This window comes from Vespula vulgaris, chromosome 4, assembly GCF_905475345.1.
Source record: "Vespula vulgaris chromosome 4, iyVesVulg1.1, whole genome shotgun sequence".
In the NCBI taxonomy this organism is placed as follows: Eukaryota; Metazoa; Arthropoda; class Insecta; order Hymenoptera; family Vespidae; genus Vespula; species Vespula vulgaris.
In genome coordinates, this window is record NC_066589.1 from 10122564 (window position 1) to 10149349 (window position 26786).

Here is a 26786-nt window from a genome sequence, read left to right on the forward strand (position 1 = left end):
ACGAACGAGAGATCCACTCTCTTCGGTTCTCGTTCGCAAGGAAAAATAGTCGCTTTGGATTATTCTCCGGGAGCCCCTTACCGCTGTCCGACGTAATTAGATTCGAGAGCAAGAGAGCGGTTACTCACCCCCGCTTTTTACCTACCAATTACGCGGTCGATTCGAGGATCGCGTGATGATTCCTTTAAACGCGCGCGCTATCTCTGCCGCGCCATGGGTTAACCGAACTGATCCGCCAACGTTTGCTCGAATGCACTCACGCCAGAGTAAGGCAAATCACTGTGTACGCAAGATAATGGCTTCTTACCCGAAAGGTTTACCTACCAGCGGACGTTGGCTCGCGCTTTGCACCCGTTACGATTCGACTTACGATTCGACTTACCGTTAAATGGCTCCGATTCAACCAAGAGGTACTGCTCGAAAGAAACGAACTCCCTTTAGATTAACCTTCGAATTCGTTTTCAACTGCGAATCAATTGCCACTTGCGCCCGGTACAAGAATTTATTGGAATTTATTTACAAGGATGTAGCTTGCACAGCAATGGATATGCATTTTCACAACACAAGCATTAACGATATCAACGCTCTACGCTAGTAATAATCGTCAAAGGCGATAATAGTCGTTCGAACGACGGTGGAAAATTCTTAAAACGACGTTCTTGCGTACGCCTCTCGAACCACTTGCTCGGTACACGAATCGTCTACGAATGAACGACAATCTTTTGTACTCTTAAATAGAAGCGCTTTTCTTTATTTTCTTTCTTTCCTTTTTGTAACCAATTATAAGCGTATCACGAGATCCGAAATATTTTAAATTTTTTCCACGCGCAGTATACGGAACCGAAACATAAATAACAATAACGATAAATCGTGAGATGAAATATACAGCTTATTTTACAGGAATGGAGGGCAATAATACCGACAGGTCGCAAATAATCGTACCTACGTTACGCGATAATAGCGATGTAGATCATAGCGTACGTTGTAGTAGGTGTATAATTTTGTACACGTACAATTTGCGACCTAAGAGTATTATAACATACCTATGATACAGCTATACTTTCCTATAGCTATTCATATGTACATTTTTATATATACTATATATATATATATATATATATACGCGCGTGTGCGTGTGTGTGGCTTCGTGTGGTCGTGTGTGGCCCTGTGTGGCTCTCTCCGCGTGTGTGTGTGACATTGTATATACATGTGTGTCGCATATATGCGGATGCCGTCGTACAACGTATCCTTTATGAATATACCTACGCATTATTTTGGCTTATATCGTTATTTTAAAATTATAAGGAATACATATTTACAATGTAATAAATTGTTCCGTGCGTGATTAATACGATATCGTCGTCCTCTCGTCCCTTCACCCATTTTGTCTCACATACGAACCTCTTTTTATCAAGAGACTCGAGGAAAGATAAAATTATTAATAAAATTCATGGATGGACGAACGCATTCCTGTGTCGAGTGCGTTTCGAACAAGTTGCTATTTATATCCGTCAAACGAAACGATAAAGATAGTAAAGTTCTTTCAAAAGAGAAGACCACGTTCCTTTCAGCGTTTCGTCGTTAGAAAAGATAAAGGCGTTTCAGCAGTGACCGAGGAGATCGATGATATGAAAAAGGTTGATACGTAGACAGAACGTAAAGTAAAAAGTCGACGCGTGAGAGAAACGGAAAACGACTAGTCATTCGACGAGAATCAAGAAAGAAATCCTCCACGGTTGCCAGCATTCTTAGAATAGGTCATGGGTCGCGCGAGAAGACTTCATTCTCTCTCTCTCTCTCTCTCTCTCTCTCTCTCTCCTCTCTCCTCCTCTCGTCCGGCGGACTCGGAGTCGCACGTCTCGCGTGGTCCCAATGGGACCTTTGCCACCACAATTACCATACTACCATACGCGTCGTTGCCTCGGATCGGGCGTCCATCGTCTTCCAAACTTGACGGCCTTTCAGCGTCTCTCGCGGCACACGAACGATTACTCGTCCAAGTATTTTAACACGCACTTTTAAACTTTCTTCCTCTCTTTGCACCTGCGTCAGCGTCTTGTTTGGAAAAGAGACAAAGAGAACAAAAAAGAAGGAAACGAGTCGTAGAACGGCACAGCGCACGACCCACGGAGAAACGTTCGGATGCGAGGAGCTTGCAGAGCTTACGCGGCGGAAGATGCGAGAGAGTCGTCCGTGTTTCGGAGGAGGTTCCGACTACGAGGGCGAAAGATCCTGTGCCTCTCTGCTGAGACTGTCCGTCGGCGAGGGTGTGGCCCTTCGGGAGGGCGAGGGCGAGGGCGAGGGCGCTGCCGGCGTCGCCGATTTCGGTGTGCTCGCCGCGTGATAAGGTGAGAATCGATGATGCGCCAGCGCCAACGCCGACGGATAGAGAGGTCTAGGTGCGGCTGGACCACCGACCGAACCCTGCTGCGAGCTCGAGGCCGCCAGCTGCTGCTGCTGGTGGTGATGAGCGGCCGCGAAGAGCGTCGGCCCTATCGAAGACGCCCACCATAGATGGCCGAGCTGTTGCTGTTGTTGCTGCTGCTGTTGCTGCTGCTGCTGTTGCTGCTGTTGCTGCTGGTGATGCTGTTGTTGCTGCTGCTGCTGCTGTTGCTGCTGCTGCTGCTGTTGGTGATGGTGACTCGTACCGGCGGTGGTAGCGGCCGACGCACCGGTCGCACCGGGATACACCAGAGACGGACTCACCAGTTGAGCGTAAGGACTGACCGCCACCGCGGCGGCGGCTCTGAGCAACATTTGCGAGCGCGCGGCCCACAGCGCCTTCTCCTCGAGACTGAGATTGCTAACGGCACCGGCCTGTAATTGCTCCATCTCGAAGGGCAATCGATGCGGAAACCTCAACGATTGCTGCTCCGCCAGCATCGACTCCATCGTTTCCCTGAAAGGGAAGCTGCTCGATTATGCATTTCATCTTCTAACGTGGCTTAACATCTTTCTTAACAAGGGGAAAGATGACGGATTTGCAAGCTCACCTCTCAAAGTCGGTCAAACGAGAAGAGTCCCGGAAGCCTTTGGCGAAGGGATTACTGTCGATCTTCAATTTGGTGATCTGCAAAAATAAGAGAAGAAGGAAAGAAGTCGCGATTTTCGGTCAAAGTCGAAGTTCGCGTTGGCAGATGGCAACGACGCGTGGAGGAAAACGGCCGGCTGTTTCGTAACGCTTCGTTTCGCCGATCGGGAGTCAACGGTTCGTAAAATTAGAAGAAGGCGGCAAAACGATGTCCTCGATACAGCGGAAAGGGAGAATAGCGGGTTCGCTCGCGATTCCTTCGAACTATTTCCTCCGCTAGCATTTCCTTCTCGTCCTCGTCAAATCGATCCGATCGTTTGCTCGACGTAACGCTACGTAATGACCGAGGGAAGTACGCTTCCAACTCGTAGGATAGCCTTTTCGAAATCCGAGATTATAAATTACGAGAACGGACCGAACGAGGAGAGGGAACGGTGAAACCGTTCGACTCGTACGATCAAACGACGCCTTCTTCGATTCGTACGAGTTCACATAAATGGACTCTTTATTCCGGGGTCGAGTATAGCTCTCGAGACTATGGAGAGAGAGAGAGAGCGAATCGAAATTTAGAAAAATTATCGCTCTCGAATTCTAGCAGAAACGCGTGCTATTCGATTCACATCGTTAAACGATCCCTCGTAGTCCTCGACTACTCGACTACTCGACTACTCGACTACTCGACTCTACGTTCGAACAAAGAGCTCCTCTATCCGTAGGAACCGCACTCCAATTTGGGTGCTCGTCATCGTAATATGAGAAAGTTTTTTCTAGGTGTTGGAACACAGATTGTCACGTTTGTAAAAGCCACTTTGGCTCGTCGAGGCGGAGTGGGATGAAAAGAGACGAACACCCCTAACGGAAATCCACCCTAAGTCGTCTCGCCCTGGCAAGTTAGGAGTTTCGCGTTACCCAAAGGGCCACCCACGGCGTTGGTACGGATACACAGGTGGCCCCGGTCACTCCGTGTCTTTTCTTTAACCGGAGGCTTCCTTCTCGCCTCGCCTTTCCGCAAAACTTTCAAAGAGACTTTATCTCCGGCTTCTATTCTCCGGGGACGAAGAGCAAGCTCGCCGTACATTTTCCGTGTATTTAAGCACGAATGGAAGCCGGGTTTGTCGCATTATTCGAAGGTGTCAACATCTTCGGAAGGTAACTTTTACGAGAGAAACTTCTTTTGCCTTTTTACTTTGCGGTAACGTTCCTTTGCAATTACTTTTGCAAGGTTCTAGACGATAATCGCGGAGAAAGTGACTGAATCGCGAAAGATGGACAAACGAAAGACGTAAACAGTCTGATCCGTTTGACTTTTGTCGGCCCGTCGAAACACGGGACAGCTTGTTCTTCCGGAGTCTACGAGTCCTCGGCCGTCCCCTTTTATGTTTTCCTCTTATCCGACGCGTTCCTTCCGTCCTCCGTCGGCCTTCCGACAGAAAGAGACCTCTTGTTTCCAAAGGTCGCGGACGAGCGAGTTTATTTGTTTGGTAAAAAGAGACTGACGGTTGGTCGAATCGACGAAGTTGGGGGAGAGAGAGAGAGAGAGAGAGAGAGAGAGAGAGACCAATTCGTGGCGACTATCGCCAAGTAGGAGAGACGAAGGGAAAAGAAAAGGAGGAGGTGAGGAAGAAAGAGACAAGGAGAGTGAAGTGGGTGGTCCAATTACCCTACGGTTTCGCGCTCACGAGGAGCACGTGCAACCGGTAATAAGACTCTTTCCTTCAAAGCTAAGACTAAGCCGAACTAAGCTCGAAGTGGCTCGGTTTTAGTTACGATCCCGCTGACATCATTAGCCAAACATCTGGCCCGGCACCACCGTCGACGTCGTCGCTTCCACCTCCACCTAGTATTATACCATGTCTCTTCTACTTCTTTCTTTCTTTCTTTCTTTCCTTCTTCCTTCCTTTCTCTCTTTTTCTCTTGCCTCCTTCTTCTTCTCTCCATCCCTCTCATGTGCCTCTTCACGCTCATTCATTTCTTACAAGCCCGCCACCGTCTCTCTATCTATCTCCTTCTCTCGTCGATTCTTTAACCGCCTTTAGACTTTACGATCGCAAAAGAAACGATTTTCGAGCAGGTCGCGGCTTTGATATTTCCTTCTCTCCTCGTTCCGTCTTGCCGACGCGATCCTACGCTCGAAGGGTCATTGATCTCTCTCTCTCTCTCTCTCTCTCTCTCTTCCCCACTTTTACTCTTTTCCTCGGTCGAACAAAATCAAACTCGTCGATGGTCCTAACGCTCGTTCGGAAATGTTCGAATCCGTGCAACCCTACGAAAGGTGGTGTGCTCTTTCTTACGTAACGTGTAATCCCGATGGCAACGACGGTACTCGAAGGACAGGTAGCCAATTAAGTCCAGCTGCGGAGCAGCGTCAATGAAAATTGAGAGAGAATTTGCGAACACGATGGGCGGTACTGCCTTCGAATTCGCTCTCGGCGACGAGGACGTCGACGACGACGGTAAAGAAAATTTCGCGATCGTGAAGCGCACTTTGCGTGCAAGAAGGGAACAACCAGGAAGTATGCCACCAAACTACCACTCGCGCTCTTCCCTTTCTGTCCGAAAGGGAAAGAGGATCGTTTATCGATCAAGGAAGAGCACGTCTCACGCGAGGATCGAGAGTACACGACCTTTGTTCTTTCTCAAAACGTTATTGCCCGATCGCCGTTATTACGTGACAGTGTTTATCCAACGAAGCTTCCTTCCCTCGTAACTAATACAAATATTCCTCGTCGAATCTTCGTCCGAGGTTCGAACAAAGATTCGAATTTCCCGCTTCGAGTAAGTACAAACGTATTTGCCATCCGCTCTTTCTCGCTCCAAGACTCACGACCAGATCGTGCCGGACCGGGCCAACCGCGGTGCGCGAAGCATCGCAAAATGAAGCCGTAGGTAATTGACAGGGACGCTTTCACACCCGGCCCTGCCTCTAATAATAGATTTAATAGAGACACGCTCATTGAGGAAGGGGTCGCGCTTCGCTTGCGAGTACCGCCACACTCTTTAGTGCCGCTTATGCGCCTCCGCCACGCTACTTCTCTCTCTCTCTCTCTCTCTGTCTTTCGTTAAATTCCTTTTCTTTATTTGCTAGCCAACAACCCTCGCTACCGACTAATTTGAATTTCGCGCCCGTTTTCGCTCGATCAAAGTACATCAATCCATCGTCGTTTGCGCGAAAGATAAACAAAAACGAATGCTTGAATTTTTTCAAGAAAATGTTCAAGGTAGTCGCCGCCGAGTTCATTCTTGTTTCTCGTTATCCTTCTTCCAAAGTATCGTCCACTGAAACGAGAAGATCGAAAAGAGAGAGAAAGAGACAGAGAGAGAGAGAGAAGGGAATCTTTGAAAGAGCATTCGAAAGCATGGCCGTCGGCTCGCGAGCTCCGTGTGTGGCTTTGAGAGAGCTACCTCCACCTCCTTCTTCATCTTCATCTTCATCTTCTTCTTCATCTTCCTCTTCTTCCGTCCTTTCTCCCATTTGAACGCGATTATTTATGTTTTCTTTCGTTCCTCTCTCGCGAAAGCCGACGCCCGCAGCCACTAAAATCACCATCGACTCCTCCTTCAATTCCGATCGCTTCTTCTCTAGATCCTTTTAACTCTCTCTCTCTCTCCCTCTCGCCCTCTCTCTCTCTCCTCCCGTCGCAAATCCGATATACACAACAGGCTCGCACGGATGCGTTTCTACCGCTCGTCGCTTAAAACCTCCCCGTTAACCGCCCTATGATCTTTCTCTCTTCTCTTCTCTTTCTTTCTTTCCTCCTCGGGCTTCTCTCTTATTTCCTCTCGTAATCGCGCCGCTCTTCGTCTCTCGGTGGCAACTGTCTAAATTATCGTCGGACGCATATGGCGATTAGTTTCGGACTTACGAGGACGATTCTTGGACCGTTAAGGAAATGAATTATTTTGCGCGTATAACTTCCCGTTTGTCCGGATCTCTCGATCGTGGGCTTCGATTCCCCCATCCTTCCCATCGGCCGATTAATCGAAACCGATCTTTCTCTGAGAAGGGTCAAGACGTACGGACGTAGGTACATACTAATTACACGTTCGCTTTTCCACTCTTCTCGACTCGATACGCGTTCGAGCGGCGATTCGATGATAGAACGATTACGATACTCGCTTCGAGCGAATATCCGCGTCGCAAAAGAAAAGTACCAATGATATTTTTTTTTTTTTTATTCATTTTTCAACTTTGAACGCGTGCCATCGAACACGTAAGATCTTTTCAACGATCTTCCGGGTCGAGATCTTGGTAGGATAATGCGCATGTGCCCGAGAAAAGGAGAAGCGTTCTCGCACGAAGTAGACGGACCGAACGATTAGGCGAAAGTTACGGAGCCCGTTCTTCTTTGAAGTTCCAAGTGGTCTCGAAAAAAGGCGTGCCTTCGGCGTTTATCGACTGTCGTCTCGCCGTCTCCTCGGCTTCTGGCTCGCTCGAGAGGAATCATCAGCTCGAATTTACGCATCCCTCTGCCCTCTCTCTCTCTCTCTCTCTCTCTCTTTGTTTCTGTTCCTTTTCTCTTTGGCGTTCTTCCAACGTTTCCTCTTGGTCGAACGCGAACGTAAACATCAAACGGTAACAATGTTTCTACTCGCGAACTAATGTTTTTGAAAGAAATTCTATAAGCAAGATGGTATAAAGTCACGATCGTTGACGAAGGACAGAAGATGCAGGACGATAGCGAACGAAGACGATGACGAGGTAGGTAAGGAGGGAGAGGAAGAGGGGGAGAGAGAGAGAGAGAGAAAACGTCGAGTCGACGTCGCAACGGCGGTGGCAAGGGCGATAAGGAGGTGGAAGAAAGCTTGGAGAAGATCAAGAAGCGTGAAGGAGACGGAGGATAAAGAGAGAAGCAAAGCAGTTAGCTTATGAATTATGACGTGGTGCGAGCGAGAAAGACGGATCGGCACGGTCGCGGAGGTCGTTACGCGGCCAAAAGAGAGTGAGAGAGAAAAGTAGGGTATAGAGGAGGGAAAGAAAATGTAAAAAACGTGCGTGCGACGATGTGTGACTCGTACGAAGAGACGAGAGACGGAAAGAGGAAAAAAGAGTAGCCGTTGCGACTAAACGAGCTTACCCCACGACGACTAGGAAAAAGAGTACTGGAAGAGCGAGGAGAAGGATACGAACCGCGACGAATGGATTTTTGGACAGCCTTCGAGAAGCGGATGGAAAGACGGAGACCTAATCGAGATACCAAAATCCTCTCGGCTTTACGGATACGGAGATGAAATCATAAGTCACATAGAAGTTGCCTTCGATCCAGATGGGATTCCAAAAGTAACGGGGAACAAAGATTCGTCATGATTTTTCGATCATTTTTTAAAGAGACTGCAAATTGTCCCAAGACGAATGATACGAGTCAAACACCGTCAAATTATCTCTTCGAAAAGAAGAACGTTTCTCTCTTGGTGTCCACCGGTCAGGAAGGAATTTCAACGCTGCCAACGTGCATTCCATCTCTCGTCTCCTTTTTCTCTTTTGTGACCACCACCGTTGCTCTCGTCTCCCTCTTTCCGTTTTACTCTCGTCCTTAACCTTTCTATTTTCATGCGAGCGAGAGCGGGCGTTTGTTGAAAAGTCTGGAAACAGCGCGCCTCGATCGATGTTAAAAGAAAGGAAGAAGAAGAAACAGAGAAGAGAAGCCGCAAGAACGATAATGACGAGAGAACGCAGAAAGTGGATGCTCACAAAGAAGGAGAGAGGATGAATGGTCGGCAGAGAGAGAGAGAGAGAGAGAGAGAGAGAGAGAGAGAAGTCGGCCCGAGGTAATTGCCAGGGCATCTCTTCGCACCTCATCATCATCATCAACAACCACGTCGTCGTCGTCGTCGTCGTCGTCGTCGTCATAGTCGTCGTCGTCATAGTCGTCGTCGTCTACGCCGCCGTCTACGTCGCCGTCGTCGTCGTCGTCGTCGAGCGAGTAAGAGGCCTCCTGGACCACCCGTTAGTTTTCATCCTGCCTCGATCGCCGAATACGAGACGGGCCTAACCGAATTCTGATTTCCTTTCTCTCTCTTCCTTTCTCCGGGCACGTTCGAGTGAAAAAGAGAAAAAGAGAAAAGGCAGAACCTAACGACGTACGGTCGACTGTCCGTTGAGACGATCGCGCGATAAGTAGGGAGGGAACGCGTTAATTTCTCTTACATTAAAGCGAAGGATGGATCTATCTATCATCGAACTCGCGCATTTAGATTATTACACATGACCCGGACGATTTTCAGTCCACTTTAATGGAGTTTTAAATCGTCGAGCTATTAAACTGTCTTTAAAAGTACATAAGCGCGTGCTGCCGTGCGTTCCATCTCGAGATCGGATTCTTACTTTTCACGCACGGCTTATTCGTATTAATCTCGATCTTGTATATCTAAATATATTCTCGCGCATACGTCAAAGTAGGCTCTCTCTCTCTCTCTCTTTCTCTCTAGAGAGGGGTAAATGAGAAAGGAGAAGCAGCGAATAGTATGCGTCTCCGAGAGGAATCGACGCGATGATAGAAACATAGCCTCGATCTTTGGAAAATCCGTAAGAAAAGATGAACGGGACAAGTGGAAACAGCGAAAGGAGAAAGGATGGGTTGCTGCGTCGAGCTCCAGATTCCAGACTTCGGTTTCGGGAAGAGGCGGAGAAGAGGGAGGAGGCGTCGGATACCAAATTGGGCCTCACACGGAGCAGCGCCGCGACGCTCGCGGAATGCGAACGTCCCCGAGAGCGAGAGCACTTCGGACCACACACGTGACGCACGTCGGGTTCTAAACGACAATCGTGAAATACGATAACTGCCTGCCGCCGTATACTCGCGCTCTCTGAATCCTGAATTGCTACGTAAGTAACTCCGGGCACATAGAAACGAGCAGGAGAGACGTGGAAAGATCGTTACGGGCTCGCCTACGGAACCGATTCTTGCCTCGCTCTTTCGCCGATTTGCCGACGTTAAATCCTTGCAAATCTATTTTCATTCTCTTCGCTCCCATCTTATTTATCGTTCGTTCTCGACGCGCGAAGAGAAAAGAGTCCTCGCAGAAGCGAATGGCGAGGCGACGAAAGGAGGTCAAGTTTATCGGTCTCTCTTAATTTCTCTCCAAGAATCGACTAGCCGTAGAGACCGGTAAAATCGTTTCTAAACGAAAAGGACGACGGAGTCCCGATGGAGAGGAGAAAGAAGAGCGACGGGTCCGTTCCGAGAAACGAAAAAAGAAAAGGAAAAGAAAAAGGAAGGAAGGAAGGAAGGAAAGAAAGAAAAAAGGAGAAAAGGAAAGAAGCGGCACAGCGAGGAACGTGAAACAAAGCGAAACTTACGAGCTGATTCTGATAGGCGGTGACAGCGGTGAATATGGCCTCCGGGAATATGAAGGTCTTGTACGACTCCTTCTCGAGATCAACGATGGGTTTCGCCGTGCCCGAATCCGGCCTCTTCACCAGGTGGATCCTCGGCTGGTACTTGTGCATCGAGTTCAGCACCAGCTGCAAATCGTCCGCAATTTAGATAAAGATTTACGCCTATGTACGCGACGTTTCGCAAATAAGCACAAGGTGGCTCGCAAAGAGGAGAGAGGCAACGCGCGAGAGGTCGTTACCTCTTAGCTCTCGGGATATCGTATCGATCTCGCGAAACGTCGAGAGAACCAGCCAGCAGCCTCTTAACTGCTCGCGCAGGCCGCGCTGAATTAGCCACTGTAAACGATATTTCGCGGAAACAAACGGATCCGTTTAAATAGTCGTCGGTTCCTACTATCGTACTCCGTGCCTTTTCCTTTGGAAAAAGTTTCTTCGAAAGAGTCGTATTTCACCGACGCGTCTTTTCATCCACTTTACTCTCTTATCTTTGCGCGAGTCTACCGAAACGCTATCGATCGCTCGGCCTTTCTTCTCTTTCTCTCTTCCGAAATATGACAATTTCGATAGGATCGATAGGTTGGGACGCGTCTATTTCGAATCGTCGTCGAGGGCGACGAGGGCGACGGCAAAGTGATAGCGTTCATAATAAATGAGATTCTCGATGGAAGAAAAAGCGTATGAATTAGGAGCACTTCGCTTAGGCATTCTTGTACCATTCAAAAGAATCACTTTGCCCTCGTCCGCCGACGTGTAACACCCTGAATACAAAATGAGAGAACCGTGAAGAAACGCTCGGTCCGATCGGAGTTCCTATTTACGTCAGTCATCCGATGAATTAAGGGACCCAGGAGGAGAAAGAGACAGAGACAGAAACTGAGAGAGAGAGAGAGAGAGAGCGAGAGTAAAAACCTGGCTGACAATGAGACGAGAAGAAAAAGAAGAGGAAACTCGATGGAGAAGAGAGGGGAGAGGAACGACGAGGGTGCTCGAAAAAGGAGATTCTCGCGAATCATGACAAACGAGACAACGGACTGTCAAATTATCCTCCGACGAGTCGCGCGAGCTCGGAACGTTTAGTCGCTCGATTCCAAATTATCCGAGAAAAAGGGTTAGGTACGCCACGTAACGTCGTCGGGACGGAAGAAAGTCGCGTTAACGCGAACGCGAAGAAACTTAACGAAAACGTACGGTCCATAAAGTATGCAACAGGTAGGCAGATCCCGACATATTCGAGTGGCATTTTAACTTTGACGGAGTAAGCGCGCACGCGGCAGGATATTTTAACAACGAATCGACACGCGTGCCTATGGTCTTTTTCCGTCGTTCGGATCGGATCGCGCGCTTCTTCCTTCGAGATCGAACGGTCACGCAAATCGATTAATCCGGTTCGTCGGTACGATTCGCCGATGGACGAAACCGATGGAATAAGGACGAACGTTTACGACGAAATCGTTCGGCTTTTGCGCCTCGTTAGCGATTAAAAAAGAGACTTACGTGGCCTTGCCTGTCCATGTCGTTGTTCGTGAGCTTGACTTTCTCGAAGGAGACGACCTGCTTGCGAAGTTGCTCGCCGGTGAACGGTGAATCGGGGTGGACGTAAAGCCGAGCGGGCGCCGGTGGATCGGCCTTCCCTGCTACCAACCACGAGCTTCTGTGATAAGCGTACCGGTACCTCTTGTTATCCACCGGCACGATATCCATTAGGACCGCGTATCGGCTGTCCGCCTTTAGTCCGTTGAAGGAGACGCGACAGGTCGGGAACATCCGCCTGCGATTTCATTTACAATATCTCATGTAGCCGTTTGAATCAATTAGAGTAAAAAGAGGCGCTTCACGGGAGGAGGAATAGAAGGAGGAGGAAGAACATTTTTATACTAGTATTTTCGCTCTAGAGCCGCTCGAGAAGCGCTCGCTACCGGTCTCTTTGTTTTTTCTAGCCCCTCCATCCCGAGCTACCCCGCGGCGCTCGATCATTTATTCATAATCCACCTGATCGAGGTCAGCGTTGGAGCCAATTTTAAACTGCGATAAACATCCGCGCGATAACGTATACCCGCGCTCCGTTGAGAGTAGAAGGAAAGAAAGGGAGCGCGAAAAGCGCGCGGGCGCGAGAGAGAGAGAGAGAGAATAAGAGAAAGAGAGAGAGCATTCAGAGATCCGAAAAACTATCCTAGATAATCTCGTCGCGAGCAAGGCGCGGCCTTCGAAGTTGTGGACCGCGAAAGAGAATATCGTCGAGAAGAGGCAAACGAAAAATAAAAGGAAAGACGTGAAGGAGAAGGAGGAAGGATAAAAGAGCAGAAGCAAAGTGAAATAAAATGGTCGCGATCGTAGCCACCGAGGAGGAACTCGTTCCGAGACGACGGATCGACGATGTAACGATCTATTTTTCGTGTTTCATAGCGCGCTTTCTACTCTGTCCTCTCTCTCTCTCTCTCTCTCCCTCTCGACAAGGTGCGCGAGCGCACAGTGTCCCACGTTCACACATGAAACACGCCCTTAACACTGCTCACGGTCACTCCCGTGGACCGGCGAGGGGTACCTCCTCGTTGGGCCTCATCGAGGCTACGGGTCCCATGGCGCGAATGTTTTGCCTCGGAGGCCAAACATTAATACCGTGTCGGGAACCCCGCTGGTTCGACCACTAAAACGCGGGGACACCCGCCGATCTTATCTACGTCCTCTCCTCGGTCCTTGTCGACTCGGGTATGCATTCATCCCGGCGCAGCGCCACGAGCGTGAGTAATGCTTTTATTTATCAAGCCGTCCTTTGTTAATGAATTGAACTTTGGACCACGAAGGTAGATTCTCTCTCTCTCTCTCTCTCCCCCTCTCCCTCTCCCTCTCTGTCTCCCTCTCCCTTCCTTTCTACCACTCTCGGCAATTTCTCTCGTGACCCAAAGGCGTACACGAGAGATGCCAGGAGGATTATCCCTAGGAAGTCGATGATCCAAAGTGACGGACTAACGGGAGTCTATCGAGCTCTCGATCGAGAACTCACCCTCTTCTTTCCAACGCAAAGTGTACGGCAGACCAGTTTCAATGGCCACTCTCTGGGAAGTCGCGTTTCAAAAGTCAACTTGGAGCGGATGATGGATGAAAGCGAGAATTCGAGTAGGTATTTCTTAACGTCCTTTATCGACATCGACGAGTTCATAATACGAGGATCGTTTCGCAGCGTCTATTAAAACGATTTTATGTTTTATCCAACTAAATCTCAAAGTCGATGAAAGAAATTTGGACGTCAACGATCGCAGCGTGCGAAGGAAGGACTTTATCAAACTCGTAGAGAGAGTGTAGGGGGTGGTAAAAAGGTCGCTGATGGCGACGGCGCAGACGCGTCGTTCGCCAAAGGGAGGTGGAGTGTAAGAAGCAGCGAAGGGTGAGGAAGCTCTGCCCTTAAAATTCTACGAAAGGAAAAGGGAGAAACGAGAGGGACGAGCCCGGAGGTACTTTCGAGTAGCTGAAAAGGGGTGGTCGCGTCGGCGATGGCGATGCTTCTGGTGGTAGTGATGGTAGTGCTGGTAGTGGTGGTGGTGGTGGTGGTGGTGGTGGTGGTGGTGATGGTGGTGGTGGTGGTGGTGGTAGTGGTGGTGGTAATGGTGTTGGTTGTGATGGTGGTAGTGCCGGTGCTGCTGCTGTTGCTGCTACTGCTGCTGCTGCTGCTGCTGCTACCGTTCTTCGAGAGGAACGAAAGAGAGTGGGGAGAGGTAAGTTGACGGTTGAAGGGAGCGACGACCAGCGCCGCGACGCAGATCTAATTACTGACGCACGAGTAAGCGCCCAACCGGCTGGAGGAATCCCTTACGAGAGAAAGGAAGGAGGTGGGGGACAACGAAGAAGGAAGGGCTTTAGGGACCGTATTGCCGTCGTAGCGGGCAATTAGGCGCGCGCCGATCCTCTGCCTTCGTCCAACTTCTCCAAGCAGCTTTTCTTCTCCTTTCCTCCTCGTCTTCTTTCCGTACGTCCTTACGACTTTTGCATTTTACGAAAAGATTCTCTCTCTCTCCCTCTTCCCTCCCCCCTTCGGTTTTTCGCTCTTACAGCTTGGTGCAATATTCGATAAGGATTCTCGGACAATTTCTGATACGCAGGAGAAAGGTAAAGCTTTTCTCAGGGGTTGGCTAAATATTTAGTTGGCAGCCAGATGGTTCTCGTTCGTTCTCGTGGGTGTCGTATCGTGACCCGTACCACATCCTGATTGAATTTTCGTTCGAAAGCGTGCGAGCAACCCTCTAACGTGTCCGAGACGATACGAAAGAAGGGTCAGAGATTCGGAAGGCAAGAGGGGGCACGCGTAACGAGAAAGAGTTAATGGTCCGACATCGTCATCGACAAATGGAAACGTTGATCCATTAGCGAAACCATCGTCCCACGGGACGACGCGTCTCCTGGCTAGCCGTCGCGCGGCTTTACTCCGACTGGTCCTGACCTAACGCGATAGAGACGAGCGGGCGCGCGAGCAAGAGCCTTTAGGTATATCGTAAAAGCGTAAGCGGTTGCTCGACTCGTGACAAATAATTTACGATGATGTCTTGCCTTGCCAAGTGTCGTCCGGGCTTTCGTCGTTGGAAACGACGCTCAAACTCGCCGGGACGATGATGGAAATTTAACTTCTCGCGGACGTCGAGAGGACAAGTCGTAGGTTTCTTGCGTTCGATCGTGCGCGACCGTGCGCACCTACGCGATTCGATCTTCTTAGGAAATTAGCATTTATAAGATACGTCATGGTGAAAAATATTCCCTTGCCTTCCGGTCTTGGTGATGATCATCTCGGTGCCTAGCTCGTTGAACTTATCCCAAAGATCTTTGGTTTCCAGATGACAAACGACGTGCTTGAGCTCCTCGCAATTCCATCGTTCCTGAAGCAACGGATTAACGGGCGAGGCTCCCTTGCCGCTCGTACTTCCGGCGTCATCCGTTTCCTGCTCGTCCTCGGCGTTGATCGATTCCTGGACCGACGGTGGTCCACGGACGACACCAGAACCGCTCGGTTCCCTTTCTGCAATCAAAATTTGTCCTAGGTACTTTTTCTTATCGCATACCCATTATCAAATAAGACGATCTACCGTGCGCGGCTCCGTTTTTAAAGGATCTCGATAGATAGCTAGGCAGGCAAGTGGATAGGCGAGTGGTGGTGGGTAGGTGAGTATTCCGGACGCGCGAGCGGCTCGGCCTCTAAATAGTCTTGTCAAAGATACGAGAGGAATCGGCAAAGAAAGACGAAAACTTCCGGCGCTAGTCGACGCTTAAAGATTGATCGAAGGCACCGAGTGTCGTCTCGAGAGATACAGAAAGGATTTTCCTTGGAGCAAGCATTTGTCACGATGGCATCGTTCGCGCTCGTTTTTACCCCGTTCGTCGCGCGCGCTCTAGACGAAAGCCAAAAATAACCGTAAAATCTTTAAAACTCGAACGAGTGAATGAACTACTTTGCCTTCTCTCAATGAATATTTCAATCTGCCATTACCGAGATAGAATCGATCGGATATTTTCCCTTTTTTCTTCTTCCCTCTTTCCTTTTACCGGGCTGATTATCCCACGAACGATTGATTATAAAGTTACACTCGAATCTTACTTTCGGATGGCTCGCTTTCATACCTACCTACCTACCTACCTACCTACCTACTTCCATTCCGTGCTCTTTCTCGCTCGCGATATAAAATCGTCCCGTTGATTTCGTTCATCGGCGATTCGTTTACGTGCGCCGATCGAAATACTCTCCGTGTATTTAAAAAGTTATTACGCGTCATTTTACCCGCGTAGACTATGGCGTTCGGTCTCGAGTGGCTCCTGTAAAAAATCAAAGCAGCCGTCGGTGGTGCAGGGAAGAAAAGCGAATATTACGGTAACGTTCGGTCGGCGCACCGTGACACGTAATAAATCAAGTATCGCTTACACTGGCTTAGCGCGTTTCGAACGATCGCGATTAACTACCGAGTTTATCGTCTTTCGAGACGGCCGTCGCTCTCGATAGAGTCATTCGATACGAATTGCGATCGCTCGGGGCGACGCGACGTTTCCCTCCTCCGGCTCGATTCGGCTTAGGCGCTGCGAGAGATCCCAGCCGCACGATGTAATTTCGTAATCGTCGACTTCTTTGACAAATCGTTCGATTCGCGGAGGATCTACCGTGAGTCACGCTACGTCGATCGATACGACGAATCGTCGCGAAAAGAGTTTTTTCCTTTACGAGTTAATCGTCGATAAGCCGCCCCCTTCGACACCCTTGCCCGATTAATTATCGAGTTACGTCGTTCCGGAGGACGAGGTAGCGAGAAAGGATAAGAAATCGCGTGCGGATAATCTCGCGAGTGCGTTCGAGAGTCGCACTCTCGAAACACGCTGAACGCAACATCGAAATACTCTTTTCGCGATTAAAAACGACCCCGGCAATGGAAATCACTGTTATCGGCCTAAGCGGCAATTTGTACTTTAATTATCCGCCACCGAGAATTCTTGCGCAAACAACGACCGGATCTTCCCCATTTCTCGCGCGCTCCCCTGCTACCTGAGATTCGATCTACGAATTACGACGATGGAGACGTCGTCGAACCTTGTTCGAATTTCTATCGGTCCGGAGAGCTAGACACACGCGTATGTATACATACATACGCATATATATATATATATATATATATATATATATATATTATCCCCGTAATTAAGTAGAAATAGATACCTACACGTAAAAGGAATCTTTTTCTTTTCTCCGAAAGTGGGAGTGCTGCGCGCGCGGAAAAAGTCTAATTATCCACTTAGAAGCGGTCTTGCTTTAGTTTAGCGTTATTATCTTCGACCTCGCCAACGTGGTGGTACCTAGTGAAATTATAATACCTGTCTTAGATAAACTAAGAAGTTTTGCGCCGTCCGGCCGAGTTCTCATAGGAAACTGGGAAAGGCCACGTTCAGCCTACCTTTTACACGCGAGATAAACAGAGAGAGAGAGAGAGAGAGAGAGCGAACTTGGGTTACACGATTACCAGGGACAAATATCGTTTCTTCGCGCTTCCGTTTGTCAAGAGCAAAGCATATTTTCACGAACGCGAGCCAGCGGGCGTTTCGCTAAATTTTTTACGATCTTCAGCTTATCTTAACGAACGGAATCGGAAACGCGCGCTTTCCTCCGGCTTTCTCCGATAAATATTAATTCCTCGAAATTACCAAAGATCGTTTTTCGATAGTCTCCTCGAAGAGTTACACGTTCGTAAGACGCGCGGGAAGAGAAAGACGACGAGGAAGAGGAAAAGAGATCCTCTCGTGCACGAGAATCCTAAGACGACTTGCGTAATCGAGCGAGTCCGCGATTCGAGTCGTCGAGTTTCCCGAGGATCGCGCGCTACGCATCTCCGAGTACTCTGATGATTCTATCGTATGAGACGCCATTTTGAGCGATTCGCGGCCATTCCTGCGTGATACGACGTGGGATTCGGAGGATCTTTGGATTTCGAGGAAGAGCCTCCTTTCGAATCGTCGAATCGTAAGCTATTTCGCTCGGATACCACTGGTCGGCCAACGAATGGTCAATTAATTTCTCGCGCGAGACATCAACGTGCGAAATTGATAGCCGGCACCCGACGTGGCCGACAAGTCGCTACTTCGTAACCGTCCGTTACAAAGTTTACTGCGCTTTCCTTCGATGAAGGAACCAGTAGCGTTTAAGCGACTAATCAATTCGACCGTTTCTACCCATTTAGGTACCTAGGTATCCGTGTCGCGTGCCTATCCAATTTTGGCGATTCGATGAGAACAAAGTCATTAATAATCCTCGACTTATTATAGACGATTAAACGTCGTCCCATCGCGCATTCTTTTTCCCCTTCCCTTCTCGGACAGTCCTCCAATTTATTCTCGCGTATATCACTCGAGTCGCACACACCCGCTTCTCCCGACCTCGACGGAGATACGCGACGGAAATATCGCATTTTGATTATTTTACGAGGACGCATTAGCTTCCTTCTTCGCAAAATACACGTTGACTTTCAGAACCTCGTTAAAGTCTTTCTCGCATCGGATACAAGAGTATTCTCTCACACAGGTGGATATTTATATAGATAACCTCATATAGATAGATATTTATATCTATAGCGGTTCGATAAATACCCAAGAATATTTGTATCTCGTTAATTCCTTGCGAAAATAGCTACGCTATCGTTGACAATGACATTCGTACCGATAGCTGGATTCGAACGCGAAATCGAGAAAAATACGCGGAGAGCTTGCTCTCGCGAGATATCGACGAGAGTCGATTTTTCATTTACTTTTGCCCCGCACCGAAGGAAGGTCGACGAGAGAGGGTGACGGTGGCACGCCAGATAATAAGTAGGTAATTATATCGTGATGTTGTCGGCCATCTTGGCGTTACATAAAACGATTAAACGAACTCTGCTTGAAGAAATTTCCTGACGACGAAGGAAAAACTGTAAAAAAATAATAAAACTAAACGCGGTACCGCACGAAGACGTTCGATGATTGGCCGGTAGCAGACGAAACGCGTCGACTGAAAAACGATCACTAAAAATACTTGGTAACGTTGCCGTTGGCATCGTCGAAGCGATAAAACGGCCGTCTCGAGGTGGAGACGAGGACGAGGACGACGACGACGACGACGACGACGACGACGACGACGACGACGAGATGATCGCGACCACGTGAGGGAGGATAGCGAGAGAAACATAGGAGCGCAAAAACGCAACTAAATCACGAGCTCGACCGCCGCGGTCCTCGCCGTTCTAGAGCCATCCTAATTGGTACGTAAGGAAATGCACTGCGTGTGTGGTCCGTCAACCGCGTATTTTTATTCGACACAGTCAACGGCAGTGTTAAACGACTGACGAAACGGATGACGAGCGCGTCTCTGGATCGCTCTGTTCTCTCCACCTCTTTCTCCCCCACGCTCCTCTTTCTCTCTATCCATCTCCCGCTCGAGGGAGTTTACGAGCAACGCCAGAAGCGTTTCGTTGCCCACTCTCTTTCTCTCTCTCTCGCGCGCGCGCTCTTTCTCCGAGTGAATTACGATCGCGACTCCGAGTACGACGGATCAAAGAGTCTCCTTTTCAAAACAGAACAGATCGCGCGCCGGCCACGAGCCGAGAAAGAACAGCTCCGAGAGAATCGATCTATTTCGATTGTGCCAATCTACCCTTCACGTGTACGATGCGATAAACCTTTTGCGAAACTCGACACGATTTTTCTTTCCGATTATAGATATGTATCTATCTACCTACCCATCTACCTACTTACCTACCTACCCACCTACCTACCCACCAACCTACCTACCTACCTACCTGCCCGACTCGATTCTTTTTCCTTAAATCACGGAAATCCGCGATCAAGTAAGATCGTAAAACGCTATCAACACGAACGGATTAAGGAGGATTATTAAAGGCGATCGAGACGAGAACGACGTCGTACCGCTCGCTCGACGATTCCGTCCACTTATCTTCTCTTTTGCTTATTCTTTTTCTTTCTTTATCGAGGCTTAACGGCGGACGACGTTCTTCCTGTACGTATCGATGACGAGCCGTTAACGATAACGAGCGGCCTACGAGCTTCGCTAAAAGACCGTTGCTCCTCTCTCTATCGCATCTAGATATCTATACCGAGTATTCAAGATTAATGATCTTGTCGACGCGATACCAACCATGTAAAATAATTTCACGTCGCGTCGGTCAGATCCTTCGAGCACAATGTTTGCACGTAGGTACGTATCGCCTTGCAAAAATTCAAACGCATCGAATAATACTTTTGCATCGAATCGAACGCGAATGGATTTCTTACGAACTTTGTATCTCCTTAATAGGAAAGAAAAAAAAGGCATTGAATCTTTAACGAAGATAATCGATGGAAAAATTACAGGAGGTTGTTTATCGACTAGATGAAAAAGCGAATAAAGTATTAAACGCGTTAACGGATGACGATAGAGAAAGACACGCGTCGATCGATCAATCTGTCGGCAGGTAATTAAAACGACCATCGCGTTTCTATACGAAACATAAATCGACGATTCCGAGCACTAGATCGGACTACTTTTTTCGTCGCTACGCGATAGAAATTCTTTCTCGCCTTGATCTTAGACGGCGCAAGAAATCGATCGGTCGATTATTCTCTTTAACGCATAAACGGATCCGCTATCATTAATAGCCACTTTCGTATGCGTCGATAATCGATCTTGACCGATCGGGATCGCGATCGCGATCGCGTCAGTCAATGCGGACTAAAAGTAATCCAAGCGAGCCAAGATCCTCGATGCGAAGGAACGCAGGCTCCTCCGACAATTTAGATATCGCGGTAAATCGAAGATTCCTTTTCGTTCCCTCGCCTGTATCCCGCGCGCGTACGCGGACGAAATCGTCGCGACGGAAAAACGCGTGTTACTTCGATCGATTCTCCTTGATCGATCTCATCGAGATCGAGGGACCGCGGGACGCAATTTCGCTCTCGAACGAAACGCGCTATTTAAATGCTATTTGAAAGATATAAAAAGACGGATAGATCGTTCGTTGAAAATTTTCTTATTTACCGAGGAAAGAAGTAAAACTCGGTCATTGTTAGCGGAGTAAATTGCGAAGGCATAGCTCTTAGCCGTTTCAAAGAGCTATTATAGATCGTGTACCGCCCCTATGACGCATGCGAGTCGATTACCCGGCACGCCTTGTCGATCATTCGATCGATTCTTAAAAATCGTCGATGGTATTTCACCTAGGCATAAATGAAAATCGAGCAAGACGATCGCCCGAGCGTCAGAGATTGCGGCACACTGGACGAGCCAACTTTCGAACTAGGACGAAAGAGAATACAAAAGGAGAATGCGTCTCGTGTCGACGCGATGGCATGCTAGGCGCTAAACACGTGCTTCTCCTCTCGCTTTCCTTTTACCAACATAACGTACGTGCGATTTCATCTCTCGATTTTACGGCAAGCGCGATAAAGAGATCGCGATATCCGTCGCGCGACTTCCCGATACGGAGGATCGAATGGACCGATAATCTTCGCGACACCGCTGCCCTTCCACGCTTTCTCGAGGCTATCTACCGTCTCTTTCTTCCTCGGTCTTCCTCTTTTTCTGACCGGCGAGGGGCGAGGAGCACGAGGATGACGATGAACCGGGACGGATAATGATCGCACAACCGATACTTGGGATGCAAAAACGATCTAATGGAGCCGCCTAACTACGAGCGTACCGAATCGCTATGCAAATCCAACGTTCACGCTTGAAACTCTCGATGGAGCTGTACCGGTGGTCTTTCTTCTCTCTTCCTTCTTTCCGACGTATGCACGGTGAGACATTCGCGTCGTTACACGCTCCATCGATTATACCTATGAGAAATTTATAAACCGACTGAAAGCGTTTCGACGATTCCCCATTCTTTGTCGTCGCGATCGAACGCTCACAAGGAAAGAACCTAAAAATGATTTACGTTGAAAATTATCGCTTCCCGAACCACCGCCGCGTATAGCCAAAGTACCTACTTTCCTATGTACTCGGGATAGCTACTTGGGATAATTGATGCTTTACCGCCTTATTTTACAACGTCGAATGCGAACGAACGGTTCCAACGTAACGAGTTCGCAACGCGCGCTGCCGATAGGAGCGCTTTCCTGCTTAACGAGCAAATCGTTTCTCCGAACGACGACCGAAAAGACGAGCGCGAGGATTTTTCCTTTTCTCTGTCTTTCCCGCCGATCCTACGGCCATAATACCTTCTTTCTTCTTTGGGTCGAACTTTGAAGAAAAGTCGAGAGAAAAAAGGCCCTTCCTTTAAACAAAGACGACGCGAGCCAAGATCGGTTTTACTCTCGTGGAACACGTTTTGTTCCTACGTAAATATTCGATAGTAAAAATAAATTCTCCCAACTCTCTGGACGCACCCTGGCATCGCGAGACCCATTCGAGGCGTGAAAACAAACTCGCTGGGACAAAGATCGATCCTCGAAGAACTCTCTTGCCTCTTCCCTTTCTTTCTCTCGCGATTTTACGATAGGCGCGACGTAGGTACCTACTTACGTACAGCAGGGCTTTGCGATTTATTTCAGTGGGTTCCGACGAGCGATCGTGCTGGAATAATATCGAGTATAAAATTCGAAACGACTGGCTCTCGCTCGATGACGAAGAAACCGAACGTCGACGGTGTTTCGTCATTTTATTCGATCCTCCTTAATTCCTCGTTTTTCGACTCTATTCCTTTTCTCCCTTTTTTCCCCTTGTTCGTTCCAAGGGTACGTTCGAAAGGAAGAAACAGCGACAAAGCCTGTGGCCGGCTCGAACCTCGTCTACTACAGTTTCGCAAATTTATTCGATCGCCCGTATCCTCTACTTTGTCGCAAGTAGAAAAATTCTACGTCACGAAAGAGAATATTATGGAACGGCTTTCCCGATAAACTCGACCATTCTATTCTATTCCATTCTACGAAGGCTATCCTCAAAGAATTTCTATAGTATCGCGCAGGTGTTGTGCTGTCGCTTGATACGATTCGAAAGCGAGACAGAGAGAGAGAGAGAGAGAGAGAGAGGAAAACTCGACTCTGCAAAAAGTTATCCCCTTCGATCGCCGCGGTAGTCTATGCTTATGTATTTACTATTAGGTACGCTTAAACATACGAATGTATGCATATCTATACACCGACATCAAACTATGAGAGAGAGAGAGAGAGAGAGAAGCACACGCGCTCGATTTCTCGCTTCTCGACTCGTCCTCGCATCGCCGTTTAACCTAAATTTATTTGGGAACGACACTAACGTTTCCGTGGGTGAATTGCAGCGTGTCCAACCGTAAATTTCGTCGCGGTAGGATCTTCGTGGGCGATTATTCGCCGCGGGCGTCCAAGATACGCGATGATGAAACCAAACACCATCGGGACCTCTCTCTCTCTCTCTCTCTTTCCCCCTCTATAGTGCTCTCACTCTCGCTCTTCTCCGGAGGACGTCTGGCTGGACCCATAGAGAAAGAGAGAAAGAGAGAGAGGCGCGACGGTCATTTCCAGAATTCCGATGAGACACCTCACCTGGGCAGATCGTATACGAGCGTGGCTTTCGCTCGTTCTCGCCTTTTCTCGTTCGCGTCCTCTCTCTCTCCCTCTCTCTCTCTCTCTCTCCCTCTTCTTCCCAATGAGATATTTCATCGAAGCACCCGTAGCGCGTTAACTTATTCACCCAGCGGCCGTTTCGCGACGATTTACGCTCCGCGAGAAAATTCGGGCGATCTCGTAGGGAGGCAAACGATCTCCCTCGTCTTCTTTCTTTTTTCCAGCCATAAATGACCATTTCCTCGAACGATCTTATTTTCCCGCGTCCGAAGAACCCTCGAATGTTGTCAAAAAGATCGCCCCTCCTTCCGGCGTCTTTTTTACTCGACGAACGAAATCAAAGCGAGGCGACGTTTCATTATCCGAGCTAACGACAAAAAATCGACAAAAGCGTTCGTCACGCGTCGTTTATCTCGACGATGAAGGATTCGAGCGATCTTTTTGGAAGACGTTTCTACGTGTTGCCAAGTCGATCGAATCCAAAGATATTTTTAGGAACGGTACTTGAATAAATTTTAATACTCGAGTCGACGTATGAATCAAGCGCATACTCGTTGATTAAAATTTCATTCGAGACCGACGAACGAGTGGTTTCATTCGTTCGACATCAATCGCAAATGCTCCTTTTAAAGAAAATCGATTAATCCGCCGTTCCGTAATTAATAGCTACATCGCTTCGTCCGTGAAGTTATCGTTAGGTAGGGGACAGGATCTAGACGACGCGATACCTAATCGGTACGAACGATTGGCGCAGAGATTTTCTCTCGCGAAATTCGATAAAAGGCATTTAATAGATTCTTGAGAAAGAGTCGGTAGAGCGTACTTTGATTCTAGAACTCTGCGTTTCGACGAACTATTGTCACGGCTTGAGAGATTTGCCAGTTATTAAGAGTGTATTACTCTATACGAGATACACGCGCGCGCGCGCGCGCACACGCATACCCACACGCACCCAGAACGACATACAGACGGACACAACTGGTTGCCTTTGTTACATTTTACGAGCACCGTAACGTCGTTTAACGAGAAGCATAGGTGGTAGCTCGTTCAAACTCACCGTGTTGATGAAGTTTGCCGCCGCCGACGGCCTGCTGCTGAGAGTGCCGATGATGATGATGATGATGGTGATGGTGATGATGATGTTGTTGTTGTTGTTGTTGCTGCTGCTGCTGACTCTGTTGCTGAGAATGCGATTGAGATTGAGACTGAGATTGAGATTGAGATTGAGATTGTTGTTGTTGTTGTTGCTGCTGCTGCTGCTGCTGTTGCTGCTGCTGTTGCCTCGAGTCTCTGGCCATGATGGCCGCGATGCTGAAGTCGGTAGCGCATTGTCGATTGGAATTGCAGTTATTGTTGATGTTGTTGAGGAGACTGCCATTGGGCGAGGTACTCGAGCTGTCGTCGGTGTCGTCTCTGGTACATCCAGAAATGCCAGAAATTCCGGTAGGTACCGCGGAGGCGGCGGCGCTTTCGCCCTGCATTTTCCTACCGAGAAAGACGCGATGATGCCTCGATTCCTCGTCGTCCTCCTCGCTGCCGCCGCCGCCACCTCCTCCTCCACCTCCTCCTCCTCCTCCTCCTCCTCTTCCTCCTCCTCCTTCTGCTCCACCTCCTCCTCCGCTCCGACCACCGTCTCCACCCACGAACGAAGTCAGTGTCAGTCCGTTTCTCTTCCTACCGTCGAAGCTTCGCGACTCCAGCAACATCACCTCGACGGGTACCTACTTGTCCTTACGTTTGCCACCTTCTTGGCCTATCGAAAGATCTCACTTTTCTCTTTGATTCTTTTTCGAGTCCTCAACGAATCCACCCCCGCCCGATGTCGTTGACATCCTCCTCGGACGATGCAAACGATCTCTTTGCGATCTCTTCGATGCTTTTGAACATGCCGCGTCTCCGAGAACGATGCAAATCGACGAACGCATTCAAGTTTCAACTGGGTAAAATAATTTTCTCTCGCGATTTTGCACAAGACGATCTTTGGCACTCTACGGACGATGAACGCTCGTCGATCCTACGATCGAAAACATTTAGAGCGTCGTCACCGATCGGAGACCACTTCACCCCTCTCTCTCTCTCTCTCTCTCTCTCTCTCTCTCTCTATCTATCTATCTATCTCTCTCTCTCCCCCCTCTCCTCTCGTGGTAGAATATCCCGCGAGAGAACAGTCAACACGTTGCCTTTTGTCGCTTCTTCGAAGCACGGACACTTTGTTGGGAAAATAACGACGGAAATCGAATAAAATCCGCGACGATGTTATGGATATAATGGAGAAGAAGAAGTAGAAGAAGAAGAAGAAGAAGACGAAGAAAACGAAGAAGAAGAAGAAGAAGAAGAAGAAGAAGAAGAGGAAGAAGTCTACGGTGGCACAAGGAACGGAAAGCGAGAAACGCTAGACCGACCGGTTACCCGACAGACTGACCCTCGCCACCGTCGCTCGCTTCTTGCTTTCGGTCCCCACCCTCGCGAGTCAGCGGCGGCGGCGGCGGCGGCGGCGGCGGCGGCGGCGGCGGCGGCGGCAGCGGCGGCAGCAGCGGCAGCGACGACGACGACGGTGGCAGCGGCGGCGGTGGCGGCGGCTAGGAGGAAGCAAGAGAAAAGAGAAGAGAAAACGAACGCGATTCCTCGCGTCGACAAGGCTGCTTCGAAGTAGGCGGGACTGCGTTACTTCGCGTGGCCACGCCCGCGTTACGCCGGAGCCGCCTACTCTCGCCAAAACGCATCAGGGCTCCCAAGCAAAAGCGTTATCACGCGCTTTTCTCTGTCGTGTGTCCGGTACAAGATACAACGAAAAGAGGCGGTTCCCCGGCGGAGTAATCCTCTTTTCGATTCTACCGTCGTCTATCCTTCTCTCTCGCCCTTTTACCAGCTTCTTCGTCGATCACTCGTCTATCCCTCCTTCTTTTCCGTGGCCTCATCGTCGTCCTCCTCGTCGTCGTCGTCGTCGTCGTCGTCGTCGTCGTCGTCGGCTTCGTCGTCGGCTTCGTCGTCGTCGTCGTCGTCGTCGGCGTCGCGTCGGCGTCGTTCCCGTCGTCGGCGTCGTTCTCGTCGGCAGCAGGGTGGTACGGTATTATGGTCTCGTACGCGCCATCCAACCCACGGCAGTTGCCATTTTTTCTTACGAGAGGGGGCAATTGCTGACAGGGACCGCTTTCCTCCTCTACCTCTTTCTCTCTAGCGAGAGAGAGAGAAAGAGAGCAGGCGGGCGGGAGAGAGAGGAAGCCTCGTAGCCTCACGAGCGCTCGAGCGGAGCGCAATTTATTGTTTTACTGGCGGAGCTTTAAACACGAGCGAGCGGCTAACAGCGATGGGTGGGTGGCTCGCTCGCTTCTGGCTGGCTATGGCTGGCTCGCACTCGCTGCCCTCGGCAGCACCCACCGGTGCCCAGATGGG

At 49.2% G+C, this 26786-nt stretch overlaps 1 protein-coding gene across 2 annotated transcripts; it reads right to left on the bottom strand.

The window, feature by feature from the left end:
* LOC127063528 (T-box protein H15-like) lies at positions 1–25835 on the bottom strand. 2 transcript variants are annotated; one of them, XM_050993463.1, is made up of 6 exons: positions 24451–25835; positions 15117–15369; positions 11862–12135; positions 10329–10493; positions 2994–3070; positions 1–2899 (listed from the first exon to the last, which is right to left on the bottom strand). In XM_050993463.1, exons 1-6 carry the CDS (start codon positions 25097–25099, stop codon positions 2215–2217), a joined length of 2103 nt encoding a protein of 700 aa, XP_050849420.1. In that variant the 5' UTR covers positions 25100–25835; the 3' UTR covers positions 1–2214. The 2 variants fall into 2 exon arrangements, with proteins under 2 accessions (XP_050849420.1, XP_050849419.1); XM_050993462.1 differs by having other exon boundaries at positions 1–2911.
* Between the last annotated feature and the right edge of the window lie 951 nt (positions 25836–26786).